The sequence below is a fragment of the Lissotriton helveticus genome, chromosome 5_1 (genome assembly GCF_964261635.1).
Source record: "Lissotriton helveticus chromosome 5_1, aLisHel1.1, whole genome shotgun sequence".
NCBI classification, from domain to species: Eukaryota; Metazoa; Chordata; class Amphibia; order Caudata; family Salamandridae; genus Lissotriton; species Lissotriton helveticus.
The window spans coordinates 30,772,176-30,793,767 of record NC_136065.1 but is presented as its reverse complement, the minus strand read 5'-3'; the positions used below and the strand labels follow the sequence as shown (position 1 = coordinate 30,793,767).

Below are 21,592 nucleotides of genomic sequence, written 5' to 3'. Positions count from 1 at the left end.
ACGTGTCTCCCTCTGATCTTCAGCTGCCAGGCCATGCAGCAGAGGGCTGGGACATGCCCTAGTGACAGAGCGAGATTCAGTGGCGTCGGACGTGTCTCCCTCTGATCTTCAGCTGCCAGGCCATGCAGCAGAGGGCTGGGACATGCCCTAGTGACAGAGCGAGATTCAGTGACGTCGGACGTGTCTCCCTCTGATCTTCAGCTGCCAGGCCATGCAGCAGAGGGCTGGGACATGCCCTAGTGACAGAGCGAGATTCAGTGGCGTCGGACGTGTCTCCCTCTGATCTTCAGCTGCCAGGCCATGCAGTAGAGGGCTGGGACATGCCCTAGTGACAGAGCGAGATTCAGTGGCGTCGGACGTGTCTCCCTCTGATCTTCAGCTGCCAGGCCATGCAGCAGAGGGCTGGGACATGCCCTAGTGACAGAGCGAGATTCAGTGGCGTCGGACGTGTCTCCCTCTGATCTTCAGCTGCCAGGCCATGCAGCAGAGAGCTGGGACATGCCCTAGTGACAGAGCGAGATTCAGTGGCGTCGGACGTGTCTCCCTCAGATCTTCAGCTGCCAGGCCATGCAGCAGAGGGCTGGGACATGCCCTAGTGACAGAGCGAGATTCAGTGACGTCGGACGTGTCTCCCTCTGATCTTCAGCTGCCAGGCCATGCAGCAGAGGCCTGGGACATGCCCTAGTGACAGAGCGAGATTCAGTGACGTCGGACGTGTCTCCCTCAGATCTTCAGCTGCCAGGCCATGCAGCAGAGGGCTGGGACATGCCCTAGTGAAAGAGCGAGATTCAGTGACGTCGGACGTGTCTCCCTCTGATCTTCAGCTGCCAGGCCATGCAGCAGAGGGCTGGGACATGCCCTAGTGACAGAGCGAGATTCAGTGACGTCGGACGTGTCTCCCTCTGATCTTCAGCTGCCAGGCCATGCAGCAGAGGCCGGGGACATGCCCTAGTGACAGAGCGAGATTCAGTGACGTCGGACGTGTCTCCCTCTGATCTTCAGCTGCCAGGCCATGCAGCAGAGGGCTGGGACATGCCCTAGTGACAGAGCGAGATTCAGTGGCGTCGGACGTGTCTCCCTCTGATCTTCAGCTGCCAGGCCATGCAGTAGAGGGCTGGGACATGCCCTAGTGACAGAGCGAGATTCAGTGGCGTCGGACGTGTCTCCCTCTGATCTTCAGCTGCCAGGCCATGCAGCAGAGGGCTGGGACATGCCCTAGTGACAGAGCGAGATTCAGTGGCGTCGGACGTGTCTCCCTCTGATCTTCAGCTGCCAGGCCATGCAGCAGAGAGCTGGGACATGCCCTAGTGACAGAGCGAGATTCAGTGGCGTCGGACGTGTCTCCCTCAGATCTTCAGCTGCCAGGCCATGCAGCAGAGGGCTGGGACATGCCCTAGTGACAGAGCGAGATTCAGTGACGTCGGACGTGTCTCCCTCTGATCTTCAGCTGCCAGGCCATGCAGCAGAGGCCTGGGACATGCCCTAGTGACAGAGCGAGATTCAGTGACGTCGGACGTGTCTCCCTCAGATCTTCAGCTGCCAGGCCATGCAGCAGAGGGCTGGGACATGCCCTAGTGAAAGAGCGAGATTCAGTGACGTCGGACGTGTCTCCCTCTGATCTTCAGCTGCCAGGCCATGCAGCAGAGGGCTGGGACATGCCCTAGTGACAGAGCGAGATTCAGTGACGTCGGACGTGTCTCCCTCTGATCTTCAGCTGCCAGGCCATGCAGCAGAGGCCGGGGACATGCCCTAGTGACAGAGCGAGATTCAGTGACGTCGGACGTGTCTCCCTCTGATCTTCAGCTGCCAGGCCATGCAGCAGAGGGCTGGGACATGCCCTAGTGACAGAGCGAGATTCAGTGGCGTCGGACGTGTCTCCCTCTGATCTTCAGCTGCCAGGCCATGCAGTAGAGGCCTGGGACATGCCCTAGTGACAGAGCGAGATTCAGTGGCGTCGGACGTGTCTCCCTCTGATCTTCAGCTGCCAGGCCATGCAGCAGAGGGCTGGGACATGCCCTAGTGACAGAGCGAGATTCAGTGGCGTCGGACGTGTCTCCCTCTGATCTTCAGCTGCCAGGCCATGCAGCAGAGAGCTGGGACATGCCCTAGTGACAGAGCGAGATTCAGTGGCGTCGGACGTGTCTCCCTCAGATCTTCAGCTGCCAGGCCATGCAGCAGAGGGCTGGGACATGCCCTAGTGACAGAGCAAGATTCAGTGACGTCGGACGTGTCTCCCTCTGATCTTCAGCTGCCAGGCCATGCAGCAGAGGCCTGGGACATGCCCTAGTGACAGAGCGAGATTCAGTGACGTCGGACGTGTCTCCCTCAGATCTTCAGCTGCCAGGCCATGCAGCAGAGGGCTGGGACATGCCCTAGTGAAAGAGCGAGATTCAGTGACGTCGGACGTGTCTCCCTCTGATCTTCAGCTGCCAGGCCATGCAGCAGAGGGCTGGGACATGCCCTAGTGACAGAGCGAGATTCAGTGACGTCGGACGTGTCTCCCTCTGATCTTCAGCTGCCAGGCCATGCAGCAGAGGCCGGGGACATGCCCTAGTGACAGAGCGAGATTCAGTGACGTCGGACGTGTCTCCCTCAGATCTTCAGCTGCCAGGCCATGCAGCAGAGGGCTGGGACATGCCCAAGTGACAGAGCGAGATTCAGTGGCGTCGGACGTGTCTCCCTCTGATCTTCAGGTGCCAGGCCATGCAGCAGAGGCCTGGGACATGCTCTAGTGACAGAGCGAGATTCAGTGACGTCGGACGTGTCTCCCTCAGATCTTCAGCTGCCAGGCCATGCAGCAGAGGGCTGGGACATGCCCTAGTGACAGAGCGAGATTCAGTGACGTCGGACGTGTCTCCCTCTGATCTTCAGCTGCCAGGCCATGCAGCAGAGGGCTGGGACATGCCCTAGTGACAGAGCGAGATTCAGTGACGTCGGACGTGTCTCCCTCTGATCTTCAGCTGCCAGGCCATGCAGCAGAGGCCGGGGACATGCCCTAGTGACAGAGCGAGATTCAGTGACGTCGGACATGTCTCCCTCTGATCTTCAGCTGCCAGGCCATGCAGCAGAGGGCTGGGACATGCCCTAGTGACAGAGCGAGATTCAGTGACATAGGACGTGTCTCCCTCTGATCTTCAGGTGCCAGGCCATGCAGCAGAGGCCTGGGACATGCCCTAGTGACAGAGCGAGATTCAGTGGCGTCGGACGTGTCTCCCTCTGATCTTCAGGTGCCAGGCCATGCAGCAGAGGCCTGGGACATGCCCTAGTGACAGAGCGAGATTCAGTGACGTCGGACGTGTCTCCCTCAGATCTTCAGCTGCCAGGCCATGCAGCAGAGGGCTGGGACATGCCCTAGTGACAGAGCGAGATTCAGTGGCGTCGGACGTGTCTCCCTCAGATCTTCAGCTGCCAGGCCATGCAGCAGAGGGCTGGGACATGCCCTAGTGACAGAGCGAGATTCAGTGACGTCGGACGTGTCTCCCTCAGATCTTCAGCTGCCAGGCCATGCAGCAGAGGGCTGGGACATGCCCTAGTGACAGAGCGAGATTCAGTGGCGTCGGACGTGTCTCCCTCTGATCTTCAGGTGCCAGGCCATGCAGCAGAGGCCTGGGACATGCCCTAGTGACAGAGCGAGATTCAGTGACGTCGGACGTGTCTCCCTCAGATCTTCAGCTGCCAGGCCATGCAGCAGAGGGCTGGGACATGCCCTAGTGACAGAGCGAGATTCAGTGGCGCCGGACGTGTCTCCCTCAGATTATTATTATTATTATTTTTAAAGGGGCTTATAAAGCGCCTGGTGACGCCTCCCGGCGTGTCCCCGCGCTGTGGAGAAAGAATCATAACCAGAACCAAGGAGAACAGGCTGATTAACAGGTGAACAAATGGGTCTTTAGCAGTTTCCTGAAGGAGGCCTCATTATTTTCTAACCTGATGGGTGTGGGGAGGGCGTTCCATTTCCTAGCCGCCAGAGTGCGGAAGGACTTGCCTCCCATCCTGGCTTTTTTTATGCGTGATGTTTTAAGCAGCCCCATTCCCTCGGAGCGAAGGGACCTATTCGGCTCGTAGGGTATAGCTAAGTCGGACATATAAGAGGGGGCTTTTTGATGGATGATCCTGTGACACCACAGGAGAGCTTTGAATAGTATCCTCTGTCCAATGGGTAGCCAGTGGAGGGAGGCCAAGGAGGGTTTGGAAGGAGCCCTACGGGGAAGTCTCAGCACAAGGCGTGCAGCTGAATTTTGCAGGACTTGCAGTTTTCTGATGTTTTTATCCGTTGTTCCCAACAGCAGTACATTGCCATAGTCTATTCGGGAGGTAACAAGTGCCTGAGTCATGGTCCGCCTGGAGTTCAGGGGGAGCAGATCCAGGATGCGGTTAAGAGTTTTCATGACTCCAAAGCACTTGCCTACCGTTTTTTTTACATGGCTGTCATACGAGAGCTTGTTGTCTATCCAGACACCCAAGTTCTTCGCTTCTTTACTAGGATTAGGTAGGGGTCCCAAACTAGCGGGCCACCAGTCCTTTGTCCACATAGTGTCTCTTCCTCCTATTACCAGTACCTCTGTTTTTATTAACCCTGGGCGAAGAACTACGCTCCGTTCGCGGAGCTTGCGGAGTTTCGGCAGCTCCGCGTTCCGCGGAGAACGCGTAGCTGTCGATAACTCCGCGATCCGGTGCGTAGCGTAGTTCTCGCGTGCTGAATAACATTATCGCGTGCGCGGCAATGGCTTACCTTCGTTCTGCGTTCGTTTTTTCCTGGTCGCTTGTGCCACCATGTTTGGAAACACTCTCGCACAGTCCCGTGCGACTGTGCGAACGCGATAACGTCATTTTGATGCGAGATAGCGTCATAAGGATGCGCGAGGATGCTTTTTGGTAAGATCGAGTTGCCGAACACGCAGAAACTGCATTCTTGCACAGAATAACTCGCGAGCATGTTAAAACCATAATAAATTACCATTTTGGTTAGGAAAAAAAAGCAAAAAACCTTAAAGTTGTACCTTTGGCTTTATTTTTAGGGGGGAAGGACCCCTCTTTTTGTTTCTACTCTTGTTTTGCAGAGTAAGGAGGAAGGGCTCTTGAGTTTACAACTTCCTGTTCCTGTCCACCAGGCTCCTCCCAGTGCTTTGTCCATGTGGTGCTCACTTTCCTTTGGATTTTGAGCTGGAAGGATCACTTTCTGTCTGTGTTGGCTGCATTACTGATTTACCTTGGATTTAATGAGGACTTTTTGAATTGGAATTCTCTTTTTCAAGTAAGTTTGTGTAATGTATGAGTGATGTAGACTTGTGCTTGTTTGATTTGATTTTTTTTTTAACTACAGTATTCAATCCTGGAATGAAATTATTGATGGAGGCCTGTACTTTCATGAGGTCCCAAATTGTAATTTTTTTCTAACATTGCATTTTGTGGAAGTTAAAATGTTTCTAATTTTTAAGCCAATATCTGACCCTAGTACCCCATGTAGTTAGTGTGTAGGCATGCATGAGTTCATTGTATTAACTTTCTGTGGTTGGCCTGGCCATGTGTTGGCGGCCATTTAATGTTTCCAGCCACTTTGCTCTTGCCATAGGCCTCCAACCTTGTGGCCTACTCTGGCAGTAGGCCATGGGTACTACTCATAGGGTCATGAAAGTTAATCAACTGTTTTTGTGGTGTACCCTTAATGTGAAAATCATGGATGGCTTGGATTGATATAGAAAATCTTATTTTTATGTGTGGGGTATTTCTGGTTTTGGGTGTGTTTAAACTTTAAATACTCTGTCAATTTCTGCCATTAGGTAACCCTAGGAATACAGCTTGGGTAGTTTTGGTAACTTCGCACAGTGTGAGCACGTGAACTTACATTTTTTGTCTTGTTCGCGCACTCAATGTACTTGCTCGGGAACGCGAACACGACTTTTCAATCCGTTCGCGCTGCCGAACATGCCGATTTAGCATTCTCGCGGACAATATGTCCCGAGTTGCATAAAAGTTTCTCAAAAATGTTGCAGGTCTTTCTTGTGCACCTAAAAAGTCCTCATTTATGTTATGTTGTCATTTTGGTTGTAGTTTTCTCTTTTTGGAGCATGGACCACTTCCATTTTCTGTCCTCTATGTAATTTTTTTTTTTTTTTTGGGGTGGGGTGACCAATTTGGGCGGTGGTGTGGTGTGTCCATTTTCTGAAGCAAAGCATTGTCCCTTTGCCATAGGCAATATTGTCTGTCTTCTCTTTCTTGTCATGTTGTTGTTGGTGGCCAGGCCATGTGGTGGCGGCCATTTTGTGTATGCTTCCTTTGTGATTTATTTTGCCATGTTGTTGTTGGTGGCCAGGCCATGTGGTGGAGGCCATTTTGTAAAGTTGTCCATGTTGTTGTTGGTGGCCAGGCCCTATGGTGGTGATCTTTTTGTGTATGCTTCCTTTGTGATTTATTTTGCCATGTCGTTGTTGGTGGCCAGGCCATGTGGTGGAGGCCATTTTGTGTATACATCCTTTGTGATTTTGCCATGTTGTTGTTGGTGGCCAGGCCATGTGGTGGCGGCCATTTTGTGTATGCTTCCTTTGTGATTTATTTTGCCATGTTGTTGTTGGTGGCCAGGCCATGTGGTGGAGGCCATTTTGTAAAGTTGTCCATGTTGTTGTTGGTGGCCAGGCCCTATGGTGGTGATCCTTTTGTGTAGGCTTCCTTTGTGATTTATTTTGCCATGTTGTTGTTGGTGGACAGGCCATGTGGTGGAGGCCATTTTGTGTATACATCCTTTGTGATTTTGCCATGTTGTTGTTGGTGGCCAGGCCCTATGTCGGCGGCCATTTTGTGTGTCCTTCCTTTGTGCTTTTGCCATAGGCATAGGCCTCCAACCTTGTGGCCTACTCTGGCAGTAGGCCATAGGTACTACTCATAGTAGGGTCATGAAAGTTAATCAACTGTTTTTGTGGTGTACCCTTAATGTGAAAATCATGGATGTCTTGGATTGATATAGAAAATCTTATTTTTATGTGTGGGGTATTTCTGGTTTTGGGTGTGTTTAAACTTTAAATACTCTGTCAATTTCTGCCATTAGGTAACCCTAGGAATACAGCTTGGGTAGTTTTGGTAACTTCGCACAGTGTGAGCACGTGAACTTACATTTTTTGTCTTGTTCGCGCACTCAATGTACTTGCTCGGGAACGCGAACACGACTTTTTATTCCGTTCGCGCTGCCGAACATGCCGATTTAGCATTCTCGCGGACAATATGTCCCGAGTTGCATAAAAGTTTCTCAAAAATGTTGCAGGTCTTTCTTGTGCACCCAAAAAAACAGAATTTGTCATTTGGTTGTTGTTTTGGGAGCATGGGCAGGGGTTTCTTTGTATGTGTTTTTGCGGTATTAGGTTTACAACCTCTGTCTTAGCCATGGGCTATTTATTCCTTGCACATTAACCTGTCATGTGCAGCAGGCATCCTCGTTTTTCTGTCCATATTGGTATCTATAGGCCTGCTTGACTTTATTGGTTCTTTCTGGACTTCATGTGGCCTTTGAGCTGTGGTGCTGCTGGACTGGTATTATTAGTCTTCTGTTTTGTCTTTTATACATTGACCTGTGTGTCTTTCAATTGTTCATGTTGCCTTACTGCTTGTTTGACTGATGTTGTTCTGCCTTCTTTACTTGTAGGTGCACAAAAAAGACTGAGGAGGTGCTGGTTGTTTTTTCATCCATCGCTCGTTCTACTGCCAGACGGACGTCCTTCAGTTGTACGCCACGTGTGGTGTGTGACTCATCTGACCAGACATCTCTGCAATTTGTGCTGCTGTGAGCTGACTGACATCAGAAGAAGATGGGCCCTAAGAAAGCTACCAGGTCCTCCACCACAAAGAAAGTTGCTGCGAAGAAGGAACAGCAGAAGGAAGTGTCACTTAAGTCTGGTATGGACCCCAAAACCTTTTTTGGCACCCCAAAAGGTACGCCTGCAGCAGCGGGGTCTGGGGTGCAAGCTGGGACCAGCACATCTGCATTAGTGGGGGCAAGCCAGCATCCCAGTTCCAAGCACATGATGAGGGTCGAAGAGGTAGCCAGCCTTCTGCTTGCGAGCAGTGATACTGAGCCAGAACTAAACTTATCGCTGTCTCAAAGTAGTACACAATCCACGCAAGATGGAAGTGCTCAACAACCACCGCCAGCAGTAGATGTTCAACAACCACAACCACCGCCCGCAATAGGAGTTGTTCACCCACAACCACAACCACTTCCCGCAACAGTTGTTGAACAACCACAACCACCGCCCGCAACAGTTGTTGTTGAAAAACCCCAGCCCGCAATAGTACTTCCTCAAGAACAACAACCACCATCTCCGCACCAAATAGTAGTAGTTGTTCCTCCCGAAGTCGGGGCAGTTCAGGAAGTAGAGCCTCCTTCCGAGCAAGAAGAAGAGGAAGCCACTTCTGTAGGTGATCTATTTCCTTTGAATTCACCAAGGGAAAGGAGGGTTAGTGCATCGAGTTCTTCGCAAAGCATCCCTTCCGATGACCTTGATACGGATTGGCAGCCACAACTATCTGCGCATTCAAAGGAGAGACATCCCAAGAAGACCATGCTAGGAAAAAGGAAGTTTCCAGGCAGGCTTGAACTTATGGAGGTCGATGTAGGTGAGCAGGATACTGCTGGTGATAAAGACGGGTCTAACACTGTCATCATCACAAGCGTTATTCCTGGTGCAGAGGATGTAGAGACCAACATTTTCACCCTATCCAGAAATGCTGCAATGACTGATGAGCAGGTACCACGCATAACTCCTACACACTCAACACCCACAGTAACACCAGCTCCAATTTTTTCAACAGCGAAGGCCCGGCAGCATCCGACATCCAGCAGAAGCGCCACTTCAACAGAAGGAGGTAGTGGCAGTACTAGGACTGAGCTGTCCCATAGTGAAATTCCACAATCCTCCAGTCCATCCGGCATTGGCAGTGGGTCCTCCTCTTCCTATGGCAGGAGACAAAAGTTTACCTCCCCAGTGTGGGACTTCTTTACGGTTCACCCAGTTCAGGAGAACATTGCTGTATGCACCATTTGTCATGTCAATGTTAGTCGTGGTAAGCTTGGTACAAACTATGGGACTGGAGGCCAAACGACCCATTTGAAAAAAACACACGTGATCAGGTGGGAGAACCACCTTGCAAGCTTAAAAAATGTTAGCACTCGTGTTGGTGGGGATACAGTGGTACAAGGTCCACTCATGGTTGACCAGGAGGTAGAAGAAGAGGGAGACGATGACCTTCTATCTAGGAGTGGTACACAATCGACCCCTGTCGCCAGCACTGGAGTGGTAAAGTCCACATCCTCCGCATCTGCAACTTCTCAGTGGCACCAGAGTCAGCTGGAAACACCAAGGAGTGCAAAGTCTGCGATGCAAGGTGGTCCGTCTAGCACAACTCAAAGACATGCAAAGCAGCTTACCATTCCTAGCATGTTAAGGCAGGAGGGAAAGTACGAGCGGAACCACCCAGTAGCACGTTTATACAATGCCAAGCTTGCGAAAATGTTAGCACTGGACCTTCTCCCATTTTCATTTGTTGAGGCTGTTGGATTTCTGGAATTAGTGGCAACCCTCTGCCCAAAATGGAACGTTCCCAGTCGCTACTATTTTGCCCGAGTGGCTGTTCCAGCACTACACCACGATGTGCTGGAATTGATTGGGAAAGCCTTACAACAGAGTGTTGTCCATTGTATCCACCTGACAACAGACATGTGGAGCAGTTGCGATGCTACAGATTTCATGTGCATCACCGCACACTGGATCTCTTTTGCAGGTGTTAAAGACAAGTTAACTTCAGGCCTCCGTGACGTTGCTGGAATTTTTAATGATACGCGCAGACATGCAACTATAGCCATGTTTGGTATGGACAAAAGTCATACTGCTGAAAACATTTTGTCTGACTTTAACGACAAGGTCTTTGAATGGCTGAAACCAAGAGGCCTTAAGATTGGTTTTGTTTCCACCGACAATGGCAGTAATGTAGTGAAGGCAATGAGAGAAGGACATTATTTCAGGGTACCCTGTTTGGCACACTGCATAAACTTAGTCGTGCAAGACTTTCTGAAAAATGAAGCCAAAGTCAGCAACATAATGGCCATCTGCAGAAGAATATGCACGCACTTTAACCATTCTTTCAAAGGACGGAAGCTGCTACGGGTCATTCAGCAAGAGCATAGGTTGCCAGTCAAAGCACTGATCCAGGAGGTCCCAACACGTTGGAACTCAACTTATTTCATGCTTGAGCGTCTCTTTGAGCAGTACATCCCACTGAATGCTTATGTCATGTCAAGAAGATTAGGGGATCCTACTGTTAATCTTAAAGCCCTGACCATTGAGATGTGGCAGTGGGACCTCATTAAATGCATCACAGAGATGCTACAACCCTTTGAGGTCTTCACACGTGCAGTTAGCAGGGAGGACTGTACTATGGGCCAAGCCATCCCATTGTTGTACATGCTTGAGCAACAGGTGAAGGAGGTCTGTGAAACATACGAAGGTGACGAACAAAAAGTTGATGCATATACCTTAGCCAAGGGCTTAGTCAACCGCTTGTGTGAAAATGTAAGGCTCAACAATATTGTGTCAGGTGAACATTACATAACTGCAACAATCTTGGATCCACGGTACAAATTATTTGTCAGCAGTAACGAAGTAATTCCATTTTCAGATGAGGATGTTGACAAGTACAAAACTTCCATAGCTGCGGAAGCTAATGAGTTAGAAACTGAACGGCTGTTACTTAAAGGCCTGCCACTGCCAGCCCAGGCCAGTCCAAGTACTCCTGACGCAAGTTCTTCACAGCGTGAGAGCAGTGCGTCTGCTTTCCAGCAGGCACCAACAGTACCAAAAGCAGCACCTACACGATCTGATTCAGCAGACCCAACCAAAAGCATAACTGCTTTTTTTCTACAGAAAGGGATGGGTAAGTCCGTTGCTGTTGCAAAGGGAAAAGAGGACCAGCAAAGCCGAGCACCAATGAACATTGAGCGGATGGTTCAGGCCTATCTGGATGACACAACAGAGGTGTTCATGGAGCAAAGCCCATTGGTCTATTGGTATGAAAGAAGGAGACAGTGGCCAGTGCTGAGCAGGCTGGCGATAAAGTATCTGGCTTGTCCTGTAGCCAGTGTCTCCTCTGAGCGGGTTTTCAGTGCTGCTGGTGCCATTGTCACATCGAAAAGGACTAGTCTCTCCCCCAAAAGCGTGGAGCGGCTGACAATGATAAAAATGAATCAACGCTTCATACCACCAGACTATCAAGTACGTGAATCACCGCCGGATGAAGAAAGCGAGTGTGAAGAAGACGTCCTCACTACTGGGTTACATGACCTACTTCTGTCTGAACGCACAGAGTTTGAGGACGAGCTCCTCTTCCCTGACAACTAGGACAGGTATATTAAAGGAATGATGCAATGCATTGCATAGGATTGTTTAGCCGACTCTGAGCAAATGTGCATGGAATTAAAGTATACTAGTAGTAACTTCAGACTCACGTGATGGGCAATTTTCCCATGTTATTTAATAATATAAATTATTTATGCACTTGTGACCCTACTACTACAGGTGCAGTCAGTACTTAATTTATCGTTCGTAGTTCATGTTCATGTTGCACAACGTACATTATTTGGTGAAACAGTCCCCCCTCCACCCCCCCAACAAACACAAATGAACTTCAAATGTTTTCTTGTGAAAATATCTTTGTTTTATTTTTATATTTTCATAATGATAATAGAAAAATAAAATATATAACAAATGTAACCCCCCTGACCCAGAGCTGTCCCTACCCTCCCCTAACCCCAACCAAATTTCAACCCAAATGTACACCCCAACTCCCACATCCCACCCACCAACAAAAGGATTAAAAAAGGGGCAAAAAACAGGGTCCATTTCAAAGCCGGCGGGCTTTCAGGTGTTTGTCCACCAGTATCTTCACACGCTCCTCTAGACCGTCCTCCAGCTTCTTCCGCTCCTCCTCCAACTTCGCTACCCGGCGGAGAATCTTTGCTTTGAAATCACGGCACCTACACTTGCATGCATGTTGTTGTTGTTGTGGGGGGGCCGCCGAAGATGTAACAATGCGGCGGCGGGCGGCTGCCTGACCACGGCGACGTAGTCCTGCAGGCTTGGGGCCCGGGGCATTGGAAGAGGCAGCAGCTGCTGCCGCCGCCTCCTCCTCCTCCTCCTCGGCCTGATCCACCAGCCGGCGGTAGGCCTCTACAATTGCCTGCAGTTTCCGCTGCCGGGCCCGGACTGCCAACTCCTTCCTTGTTGGTTTTTGGGAAGGAGTAACTATAAAGAAAGAAACAGAATTGTTGTAATCCAAACTCCCCGCAAATCAAGAACACAACATTGATTCAACACATAGTGGGCGGCACAGTAGCACTAGCAAGCAAGCTGAGTACCAGAAATTGTGTTGCGTCTATCTTGAACATTCTACAGCCTCTATTAATTTTTTGGACTTTTTGGCACGGCATTATGCCTGCCCTATTAGCATGGGTGTACTTCAACGGTCACACACATTAGAACGAACACCTGTCTTTTTCATATCTCCTTTTGTATTATATACTCTGATTCCGGGAAGGCGGGAACACTCTCAAAGTAACATTAATTAACAGGGGGCAGCTAGTAGCACATGTCTAGTAAAGACTATAATACTTTATACCGCGCAACAAACCTTATTTGGTTTGTGTTTCACCAGCAACGACCCATGCACCCAGTCGTCCCCTCCTTCCCTTGCCTTTGGGTTTGCCCAAAACACCGCTGCTGCTGAGACTATCCACTAACCACCGGTATTGGGTGTGTCTCCCAACCACGCTGGCAGCTGTGTTTTCCCCTTTACATGCTTTAACAACAACCCATGCATCCGACTGCTATCAGCCACTTGCATTACTGTAGTGGTAATGCTTAGCATGCTAATGACAAGTAAAGGTAACATCATATATTTTCCAGTAGAGTACAGTGAGAAAGTTTTCCCCTCCCACCAAGTAATGCAGATCACTATTGAATGTAACTTACCATCGCCCGCCGCTGTTGGCTCCCCCCCCACTGCTGCTGGTGTAGGTGCCTCTGTTCCTCCTGTCCCCGCCGGGATCGCTGAAGCTGCGCCGCTGTCCCCGTCGGCACTGGTCGATGGTAAGGGTTCTGCACCTATAAAAATAAGTACACCTTTTTAGATGGATGCACAGCCCCCTTTGTACTTGTTCACCAAGAATGGAGTTCTTCAAAACAGTTAAGTACAACGTACGTAATCAGTATGAGTCCACATTGCATAGTACAGCAGAGTCACTACACATATTAGCATTCATTGTTATGGTATGGTACCCAAGCTCATCTCATCTGTCCTGCTACTCTAGTCCTTGGAAATTGGAAGTGAACTATGTAACCTTTGTACATCAATGTATCCAGTTTTGCGCATGTTAACTCGCAGCTTGTTGCGCAGTACGAGAAGACGCTCTGGGGCAACACATCATTGTTCAATGCATACACCTGAAGAGGTGGGAAAGTAAAAGGGCCCGTATTTAAGTTTTCTATGTGGATTGTGGAATAGAGTTTGCTTACAGGTTACAACTTCTTTTTAGCATGGCTGCATAAAACTGGCATAAATGTATTTCATACTGTCTAACGTGCACCACTTTTGTCATTATTTTTCGGCAGGTGAGAAGATTGCCTTCTACGAAGCGGACATTTCCATAGCTTACAAAAAAAGAGGAATATCTGACCAGTATACGTTGGTGAGAGGTCTCCGATAGTTGCCACATTTCCCTATTGTGCACTAGTAGCTGTACAAATGTTGATTACTTTATTATGCCTGTTTTAACTCTGGATTTTTTCTGGTGGGCCCTTCAACGTATTTGACGGAACAACTTAAAAACATTGATGTTACTTACTTACTTCTAACAAAATAAAGCTTTTGAATGACCACTTTGACTCTGAAGTTTATTTTCAGTGTCTGTTGTCTTAGAGGCTCACACGAGTGAGTGAGCAAAAGGGGGTTTCTTAGGTAACGGTTTGTGTCCTAAAAGCATTTGGCATCTTGGTATTGGGGTTCAGGAGTGTGATTTGAACAATAGACCAATGACTCAGGCCATATAGGCTGACGTTCAGTGAATTGTGCGTTCCTCAGAGTTCTGTGACTGAGGTGTAAGTAAGGTCCAACCTGCCTATCAGTACCAACAACATCCAATTTTCGTGTGCATAGTTACATAGTTGTGTAATATGTATATAACTCCATAGGAGATAGAAGAATACCCACAAGACTAGTAGTGGTATACTAACGTTTACAAAAATACTAGACAAACATCATTCTGGATGCATACTTGGTTGCTGTCAATTGCCAAAGCACTGCAGACACATTACAGAGGAAAAAACAAGCACTGTTGGACTTACTGGGGACAGCAGCAGGATCCTCAGTAGAGGAGCTCTGTGTAACTGGTGGTTCACCCGCCGACTCGGTCCCTGTATTCTGCTTGCCCCTGGGTTCTGTGGTTCATGTAAAAATTAAAATAATAAACAAAGAGAAAAACATTGAGTGCTGTGAAACATAGACATCATTGCAAATAACACTGCTACAGTGGAACAGAGCCGGAGGCAACAAATCCATGCCAGGGGCCGCAACGCAAATATGTATCCATCCTTAGAGTATTATTAAATTAAGGATATCTATTGGTGCGGTGGCCCCTGAAGTTTGGTGCCCCTGTGCAGTTGCACAGCTTGCACATGCCCCCTAGAGCCGGCCCTGGCTGAGGTAAGAAGAACAAAGTAACGTTAGCATTCTTTGCAAGAAAAGGATTCGATTCATGCAGAAGAGAAGGCTGTGAAAAAAATGCTACAATATGCAAACAACGTACAATTATCCATCCACCGCTATTTCACTGACGGACAAAGAAAGGACAAGACTCTATTAATAGCATTAACTAACTTCAGTTCTCAACAATAAAGAAAATCTCACATCAATAAACAGCAACAGCTAGCGCCAAGTTGAAACAACACGCAAGAGCCAGTGAAGAAGAAGAACACTGTCATACAATGACAGTAGATATACCGGAATACATCGCAAATGTAACTAGGGGCAACAGTCATCGCGTTACTTATTCAGCCAATATTTACAAAGATACAATAACAATATTTATACAACTATATATATATATATATATATATATATATATATATATATATATATATATATATATATATATATATATGTATATAACTATATATATATATATATATATATATATATATATATATATATATATATATATATATATATATACACACTTTATTTTTGGGGTAGCCACTCACCAAGACCCACAACCTCCACACCAAGCAGGTCCAACAGGTCCTGCTCCCGGTCCAAAATGTCGGCCCAGCGGTGGGACAGCTGATGGTGGGTACGCCGGATACCGGAGCAGCGGAAGACTGCACGGCGCACCTTCGCCCACCGCCGGAGACGCTCTTCAATGCGCTGGTAGCCGGAGCCGGGCCTGCCGCCTGCTGCCAAAGTCAAGGGGAGGTGACGTTGGATAAAAAAGACCAGGGCGGCCACCTCCTCCTCCCCAAAAAGTTGGCGGGGCGTCACTCCTGCCGGGCGCATTCTGCCGCAAGGCAGCCGGGTTTTTTTAGGCACAGCCGCCTTGCCCTTTGAGCCGCCGATGCTGCTGGCACCCTTCACCATGGTTCTGGGTGGAGGGGAGAAGGAAAGTTGAAGACAAAAAGGTTAGGGGAAGAAAGAAGAAAGATAAAAGAAGGAAGTAATATAAAACAAGAGAAAAGTTGCAAAAAAAGTGGTAAAAGTAAAAATAAAATGAGAAATATAAACCTAGGCACAGACAGAAATAGGTAAGAAGTAAAGAAAGTTAGAAAAACTGAGGGAAAAGACCAGGATGGAAGAGATAGGAGTGAGATGCTAAAGTAGGCCCAAAACCATAGCCAGAGTGTGAAATCGAAGATGGCTCTGCCCGTCGCGACCGCCGCGGTAAGTTCGCGCGATATTTGACGCGATCACGCACTTTGGCAGTGCGAACGAGAAGATGAGTTCCCGAACATGTCTAACACAACGCGAACACGTTACTTGTGACCCGGAACCGGAAATAAGGGAACGCAAGCGGGCGGGACAAACCTCATTGAGTAACTTAGCGCGCTAGCTATTGCGAGCATGCAGGCAGCGCCCCGAACACGCGCACCGCGCTCCCGAAGACGAAAAACGGCGCGCGAACGGGTCTAGCAAGCTACTACGCATGTCCGCGGAGCTACGCGTAGCTCGCGGAGTGCAAGTGCGTCTTCGCGTAGCTTCGCGGAGTGCGGCTAAAACTTTTTATACCATTTAATTTGAGGCAGTTTTCATTCATCCAGGCTGCCAGTCTACTCATGCAGGATTTGAAGTTATCAGCCTCAGAGGAGGGTGCTTGAGATAGAGAGATCAGCAGTTGGGTATCGTCGGCGTAAGAGACTAGCTCTACGCCGAACGATTGTACCACCTCTGCCAGAGGAGCCATGTACAAATTGAACAGGGTGGGACTCAGGGCAGAGCCCTGAGGTACCCCCTGTTCCAGTGTCATACTATCAGAGAGGAAGATCCCTCTCTGAACCTGAAAGCTTCTGTTGGTGAGAAAAGCCTTCAGCCATCCCAGAGCCTCTTTGATAACACCCGCTCGGTTTAGACACTGTAGCAAGGTGTAATGAGCTACAGTGTCAAACGCGGCACTTAGGTCTAGCATGATAAGGGCCATAGTCTTGCCTTCATCAGCTCCCTCCCGCAGGGTTTCAGTAGCTCTCAAGAGAGCTGTTTCAGTAGAAAATCTTGGTCTGAAACCGGACTGAGATGTATGAAAGGCATTTTGGGCTTCCAGATGAGCCATAAGTTGGACGTTGGCAATTTTCTCTGCTAGCTTAGCCAGATATGGTAGCAGGGAGATGGGGCGTAAATTCTCTAACAGATCCTGACTCACATTGGGTTTTTTTTTTATGGGGAGGACTATGGCTTTCTTCCATACTGCAGGTAGACAGGCATTGGAAAAGGAGAGTTGCAGTATGTGTCTGAAATGGGGCTCTAAGACAGACAGACAAGCTGCTAGAATTTTCGGAGGCGCAGGATCACTTGGAGAGCCGGATTTGATGCTTTTGCAAGTAGATATTAGAATGATTATAATAGATCTTCAGCTACCAGGCCATGCAGCAGAGGGCTGGGACATGCCCTAGTGACAGAGCGAGATTCAGTGACGTCGGACGTGTCTCCCTCAGATCTTCAGCTGCCAGGCCATGCAGCAGAGGGCTGGGACATGCCCTAGTGACAGAGCGAGATTCAGTGGCGTCGGGCGTGTCTCCCTCTGATCTTCAGCTGCCAGGCCATGCAGCAGAGGGCTGGGACATGCCCTAGTGACAGAGCGAGATTCAGTGACGTCGGACGTGTCTCCCTCAGATCTTCAGCTGCCAGGTCATGCAGCAGAGGGCTGGGACATGCCCTAGTGACAGAGCGAGATTCAGTGACATCGGACGTGTCTCCCTCTGATCTTCAGGTCCTGGGCCAGGCCATGCAGCAGAGGGCTGGGACATGCCCTAGTGACAGAGCGAGATTCAGTGACGTCGGACGTGTCTCCCTCTGATCTTCAGCTGCCAGGCCATGCAGCAGAGGGCAGGGACATGCCCTAGTGACAGAGCGAGATTCAGTGGCGTCGGACGTGTCTCCCTCTGATCTTCAGCTGCCAGGCCATGCAGCAGAGGGCTGGGACATGCCCTAGTGACAGAGCGAGATTCAGTGGCGTCGGACGTGTCTCCCTCTGATCTTCAGCTGCCAGGCCATGCAGCAGAGGGCTGGGACATGCCCTAGTGACAGAGCGAGATTCAGTAACGTCGGACGTGTCTCCCTCTGATCTTCAGCTGCCAGGCCATGCAGCAGAGAGCAGGGACATGCCCTAGTGACAGAGCGAGATTCAGTGGCGTCGGACGTGTCTCCCTCTGATCTTCAGCTGCCAGGCCATGCAGCAGAGGGCTGGGACATGCCCTAGTGAAAGAGCGAGATTCAGTGACGTGGGACGTGTCTCCCTCTGATCTTCAGGTGCCAGGCCATGCAGCAGAGGGCTGGGACATGCCCTAGTGACAGAGCGAGATTCAGTGACGTCGGACGTGTCTCCCTCAGATCTTCAGCTGCCAGGCCATGCAGCAGAGGGCTGGGACATGCCCTAGTGACAGAGCGAGATTCAGTGACGTCGGACGTGTCTCCCTCTGATCTTCAGCTGCCAGGCCATGCAGCAGAGGGCTGGGACATGCCCTAGTGACAGAGCGAGATTCAGTGACGTCGGACGTGTCTCCCTCTGATCTTCAGCTGCCAGGCCATGCAGCAGAGAGCAGGGACATGCCCTAGTGAAAGAGCGAGATTCAGTGACGTCGGACGTGTCTCCCTCTGATCTTCAGCTGCCAGGCCATGCATCAGAGGGCTGGGACATGCCCTAGTGAAAGAGCGAGATTCAGTGACGTGGGACGTGTCTCCCTCTGATCTTCAGGTGCCAGGCCATGCAGCAGAGGGCTGGGACATGCCCTAGTGACAGAGCGAGATTCAGTGATGTCGGACGTGTCTCCCTCTGATCTTCAGGTGCTAGGCCAGGCAGTCAGGATCAGGTGTGAATGAAGTAGAGCTTAACTGTCTCTCTATCCGGAGGTCTGTGTTCTTTCTGTATCACTTCTTTCTACAGAGTATGCTGCCCTTTTCTGAAAAACACATTTGTAGAATACATTCCTGACATATATGAGGTGTAGTACATAGCTTCTGTTTATTCTACTGCAAATTTGAAAAAGTACTTATTTAGGCAACTCTTTTAATCTTCAGATTTTTTTATTTTGTTATTCACCTTTCATGGATGTTTGTCTGTAATGTGTGTGTTGTGCCAGCGTGAGATAACACTCAGGGTCATTGTTTGTGCTCAATAAATATTTTCCATATTCATCTTCTAACCTTGTGACTCTCATTGTAGCCTGCAATTCCTGTCTAAAATCCTGCTTCTGATTTCCTTATTCCAGTCAAGTTGTGATGTTTCTGTATTAACAAAATGGCATTGCTGCTCAGATGCAGTAAGTTACCACAGTTGTGTCGCGATGTTGCGTGCCGGAGCCAGCAGCCAAGATGAAAGGCAAGTCACAGAGGATCATTGCTGGCAGATGATGGTGCATTATTTCAGCTGCTGTTTAAAGAAGGAAAATGCTAACTGATTTTTCATTCTATCAGCAGATAGCAGAAAGAAAATATTTATGTCAACAAGTTTATTTTTAAAACGGTCTGGGTCATAACAGGAAAGATGGACTCTGCAGTTTGAGCTACAACATTTTTTATTCTGATGTAACATTTAACTGATTCTATTATATTTGTATTTCAAATTACTAACTGATTTCTGGTGTATTTAATTTTGCCCAACAGACTTTCCTTTCACTTTTCATGTCTGCAACCATACAATCTCATACATAATGTGCCCCCTGCATGTATCCCTAGGCTCAGAGGCAACAGGGGGCCCCTAACTATGGGGGTCATTATGATGGCAGACGGACCTGCGTCCGTCCGCCAGCCCAGAGGTGGAGGGACCGTCCGCAGGGGCAGCGGCGGTCCCTCCGTGCGAATTAGGATGTGACCGCCACCCTGGCGGTAACATCCTGTCTTTTTAACATGGCGGCGGGTGCTGCTTGAAGCAGCACCCGCCGCAATGTTAAAACTGCCTGCAGTGCACTTTCACCCCCCCTTCACCCTGGGGGCCCGCAACGGGCCCCCAAAGAAAAGACCGTATGCCTTTTCGTGGCGGCATTGCCGCCGCGGAAAGGCATGTCCCAAGACCAATCCTAATATGGCTGGCGGTGTCTGACAGACACCGCCACCATATTAGAGCTTTTCCGCCGTGGTCTGAAGGCGACCGGGGCGGAAAAGCGGCGGACGGTCTCCCCGTCCGCCGATGACCCCCCAGCCATCCTAATCTGGCGGGTGGTCTTTACAAACAACGCAGCGGTGAATCCGCATCCTCCGGGCCGGCGGTGGCTTCCGCCGTCCCGGAAGATGCGGATTCACCGCAATCATAATCGGCCCCTTAGTTTCCTCAACAGCCGCATTTTCATGGCTTGACCACTGCCACAAGACCATTACCAGTGAGGAAACTTGAATATGCTTTGCACTGCTGCAGCGACACCGCCAAGCATATTGTGGCTTCAGACCACCATGCCACCGGTTGCAGTGGTCCTATGGCGGTCCGACCACCTTAGTCGTAATCCGGCAGTACCTGACTGCCACTGCACCTCCACCGCATGTTTGGAGGTCCAATGGACCAACAAGCACATAATTAGGCCCTTAGAATAAATAGTAGTGGGTACTCTATTCCATATAACTTTATGGAATGTAGCAGTGGCTTGGCAATTGCCCTATCTTTATGCACCTGGGCATAGAAACAGTAGATATGAACTTGCTGGCTCATCCATTATCTCAGCAACACAGTACTTTCTAATATATGTTCACAAATTAAGAAATCATGACTTTCGTTCATGATCACTGCAACTTAAAATACATAAATGTATTAATGATAAGAGCACAATGTTAGAAAGATTTATTGTAGTATACCGGCAGTGATGACACATAACCCTATGAATACAATAAGATTGTAAATACAAGAAATGGTTACGTCCTGATGAAGATGGAAACTACACCGAAATGCCGCGTTGACTGTTTTTAACTAATTGTTAGTGTCTCATTAAATGGAGACAAGATCTTTTATCTTTTTAGATTGTAACCACTAGGGAGGCCCCAGGTTCATGATATATGAAGAACAATAAATCTTTCTTTTAACCAAATTTTTTCTTAGATGTGATTTCATAATGCATTGTGATACCTAGAATTTTATTAGAATATTTTTCTGTTGCTAATTGTCATTTTGCCTACTTTAATACCTTATCTGTTGATATTTGCAAAGAAATATACTTTGCAACCGAGAGGTTTTTTGATGATTTAATATCGTGTGCCAGTGCCTCAACCTAAATGTGTTAATTGCCAAGTACACTGCGGCTAAGGAAGACCATCTTTACATGGCATTTATGGATCTATCATCCGCCTTCGATTGCATGGCCCACGATAAACTATGGACAATAATGGAAGGTATGGGTAGGGAGAAGTCCATAATCAATTACATTCGAGGGATGTACACTTCGGCTTCAGCGTGTGTCCATTACGGTAGACAGAGCGAATGTACAAGACACTTTGGAATCACCAGTGGGATGAGACAGGGGTGTGTACTTGCCCACTTCCTATTCTCACTATATCTTAATGGTGTGAAGGCCGCGCTGGTGGGTCTAACTCAGATGTCCCTTTTATTAACTCATCTTCAGTCCTGTTACTCCAATATGCAGATAATGCGGTGCTAGTGGCATGAACTAACAACACACTGCAGACCCTCAGAGAAACATATGCTAAATGCATGAAGAACCTAGACCTCAGGGTAAATTAATCTACGGCTTATGTGCTTGTGGCAGGAGCGAGACTTGAAAAACAGCCAAGACTAACTATAGAAGGAAGAAAATTGGAGGTGGTGGATACTTTCTCCCATTTGGGAGTACTAATTGACAAAAAAAACACATGG

The 21,592-nt window shown here is 48.9% G+C and overlaps 2 protein-coding genes across 2 annotated transcripts in view; one reads left to right on the top strand and one right to left on the bottom strand.

Moving 5' to 3' along the window:
- The window catches only part of LOC144752911 (uncharacterized), a 78,613-nt gene that overhangs the window by 42,379 nt on the left and 14,642 nt on the right, over positions 1-21,592 (bottom strand). The window lies entirely within an intron of this gene.
- On the top strand, positions 9,675-13,841 carry LOC144752910 (zinc finger BED domain-containing protein 6-like). The gene is made up of 2 exons (XM_078640736.1): positions 9,675-11,386; positions 13,650-13,841. The coding sequence occupies exon 1, from the start codon at positions 9,705-9,707 to the stop codon at positions 11,379-11,381; it is 1,677 nt and encodes a 558-aa protein (XP_078496862.1). The 5' UTR covers positions 9,675-9,704; the 3' UTR covers positions 11,382-11,386; positions 13,650-13,841.

What these genes read in the sequence shown, in the direction of transcription:
- LOC144752910 (XM_078640736.1), top strand. Translation starts at nt 9,705, where the DNA reads ATGTGGAGCAGTTGCGATGCTACAGATTTCATGTGCATCACCGCACAC.